The sequence below is a fragment of the Colobus angolensis genome, unplaced genomic scaffold (assembly GCF_000951035.1).
Source record: "Colobus angolensis palliatus isolate OR3802 unplaced genomic scaffold, Cang.pa_1.0 Scaffold105, whole genome shotgun sequence".
Lineage (NCBI taxonomy): Eukaryota > Metazoa > Chordata > Mammalia > Primates > Cercopithecidae > Colobus > Colobus angolensis.
In genome coordinates, this window is record NW_012111475.1 from 923,492 (window position 1) to 926,310 (window position 2,819).

The 2,819-nt window shown below is 55.3% G+C and overlaps 1 protein-coding gene across 1 annotated transcript in view; it reads right to left on the reverse strand.

Moving 5' to 3' along the window:
• PRICKLE4 (prickle homolog 4 (Drosophila)) overlaps positions 1 to 2,819 on the reverse strand; it is an 8,430-nt gene continuing 5,611 nt past the window's right edge. Inside the window, exons 8-10 of the mRNA XM_011943814.1 lie at positions 1,658 to 2,710; positions 545 to 649; positions 1 to 319 (exon numbers count right to left, since the gene is read on the reverse strand). Coding sequence (XP_011799204.1) covers positions 2,340 to 2,710 — 371 coding nt within the window. The 3' untranslated portion in view covers positions 1 to 319; positions 545 to 649; positions 1,658 to 2,339. The remainder of the gene's footprint in view (positions 320 to 544; positions 650 to 1,657; positions 2,711 to 2,819) is intronic.

Consider the following 2,819-nt stretch of genomic DNA (forward strand, 5'->3'; position numbering starts at 1 on the left):
GTGTGCGGTATTTATTTCAAATGTTTGTTAAAACAGCACTGTTACTTCTCAGGACGAGCAAAGATCACCCCCTGCAGAAGCTTGGGAACTATGTACAGAACTTTATAGAACAGAGGCCATACTTTAGCTTAAGCCTGTCTGCTGACCAGAGAATGGAATTCTGCGTGGACTCAAGGAACAAAAGGAAACTAGGCAGGGAGAGGGAAGAAAAGTGCCCATCTGAATCAAACTTCAGCTGCCATCAGGGCACATCTTGTGGTGGTCACAGATCGTAGGCTGTTTTTTGGAAGATTCGGGTTCAGCACAGGATTCCATTTGTCTGCAATCGGATAAGACAACAGGTGGCATTAGAACTGGAAAAGTATGGGAGGGAAACTGGTAAGAGATACTGAAATCCCTTGCAACATCTGAAAACACATTTAACTAGGAATAGTTAAGGGTTTTACATCACATTCTTTTGTACATGTAAATAGTTGACAGAAAACATTACTTCTCCCAGTCTCTAGGTCTCCTAAGACACGTAGGGGGGTGGTTCAGTGCTTACCTACTTGGCTACACCCCTGGCTGAGGTGCCATAAGGTCAATGTCACTCAAGTTCCTGGCCAGCCAAACTCCCGCAGCAAAGAGTCCCAAATTTAGTATCAAGTTCCTGGAAAAAAATGTGTTTTACTAACCCTGTGGTCACTGAATCTGTTGTACAGTTAACGAAATGTACTGGGGGAAAAGCTTCCATCACCACCACCTTCCCGTGGCATTAATACATGGTTGTGACATGGTAGGTTGCTCAAAGCCCACGTGGGAATTTGGAGTTCATTTTTGTGCCTAATAAATGTAAGATAAGGCTGGGTGAGGTGGCTCACGCTTGTAATCCCAGCACTTTGGGAGGCCGAGACAGGCGAATCGCGAGGTCAGGAGTTCAAGACCAGCCTGGCCAACATGGTGAAACCCCATCTCTACTAAAAATACGAAAATTAGCTGGGTGTGGTGGCGCGCGCCTGTAATCCCAGCTACTGGGGAGGCTGAGGCAGGAGAATCACTGGAATCCGGGAGGCGGAGATTGCAGTGAGCTGAGGTCGTGCCACTACACTCCAGCCTGGGCGACAGAGCGAGAGTGTCTCAAAAAGAAATAAATGTGGCCAGACGGGGTGGCTCACGCCTGTAATCCTAGCACTTTGGGAGGCCGAGGCGGGTGGATCAAGAAGTCAGGAGTTTGAGACCAGCCTGCCCAAGATGGTGAAACTCCGTCTCTACTAAAAACACACAAATTGGCCGGGCGCGGTGGCTGAAGCCTGTAATCCCAGCACTTTGGGAGGCCGAGACGGGCGGATCACGAGGTCAGGAGATCAAGACCATCCTGGCTAACACGGTGAAACCCCGTCTCTACTAAAAAATACAAAAAACTAGCCGGGCGAGGTGGTGGGCGCCTGTAGTCCTAGCTACTCTAGAGGCTGAGGCAGGAGAATGGCGTAAACCCGGGAGGCGGAGCTTGCAGTGAGCTGAGATCGCGCCACTGCACTCCAGCCTGGGCGACAGAGCGAGACTCTGTCTCAAAGAAAACAAAAAACAAAAACAAAAAACCCTGAGGCGCCAGCCTCGCGAGAAAGGGGAAATACCGACGCAAGGGCCAGAGAAGGACCAAGTTCCCGGGCTCGGTTACCTCCGGAAGTCATTCCTATCTGTGGCAAAGCGGTAGACGCCCCGAAGCCAATCTCCCACGTTGTCTGGTATTTCGGGAGTTTCATTAGCGGAGCCAGCAGCGCTCACCGGGACCCCGCTGGAAGCCATAGTAGGGACCTTCGCATGCGCCTCGGTGGAGGAACCGTATCGGCGTCGCGAGTGAATGACGCACCTCCGGTTTGGCACTTCCGGCTACTAGCAGCCGGCAGTGGAGCCCTGTTCGCTTAGTCTGACATCCGGAAGCGGGACGGCCCTCTGCTGCGCGTCCACGAGCTCTAGGAGGGGAGGAGCGCGGCCCGGCTCTACGGTCCCCTGCTCCCGGTCCCACCTCCGGCTGTCCAGCCGGTAACCGTCACGCGTGCTGTGACCTAATTGGCTCGGGAGGTGGGGACGGGGCTGTCCCAGCCTGTGGAGGTGGGGGTAGGGGCTATCTCAGCAGGGGAAGCGTAGCTTTGGGGAGTGGGTTTTGCCAAGAAAGTCTCCACCAAAAGTCCTAACGCGACGTGCTGAAGGGGGCGCACTCCAAACTTGTCACCTCGCCGCCTCTCGCGGGCGTGCGCCTGACTGCGTCTCAGTCTAGGATTGTTAGGGGAGGCTAGCTTTGTTCTCCCGCTTTACAGACCCCTTTCCTCCCACTCACACCCCCTCTCTGAGCTGCGCCACTAGCACATGGTGCAGTGCTTCTTAGAGGCGTTGCTGTCCTCTGCTTGGAGGCTTCCGGGGATTTTCCAGGACGGAGGAAGGCGCTCGCCTAAGAAAAAGCCTTCAGGTTCCGAGTCAGAGGAGGAGGAGCAGGTGGAGAAAGGGGTGTCCTTGGGATCACTAAGAGTCTCCGAGCGGCACTGCTCCTGCCCTTTGGGTGCCTCGGCTTTGTCCCCAGGTCGGTTCTCCTGCTGGGGACTGGATCCAGGCAGCCACGTCTGAGTTTGCAGGCTGGAACCGCCGGCAGCAGCGAGAAGGAGTGTTCGGGAGAGGGTCGCAGAGTTCACCGAGGTTTGGTCCCTTCCTCTAGTTCGGTCGGGTCCAGTCTCCCCTGTTCCGGGCCGGGTCGGAAACACTGGTCTCAGAGATGCGGAGCCGGACCTCCACCGCAGCTAGCGGGGGTGAGGCCCAGCCTCTCGCCCCGCCCAGCCCAGCCCCTG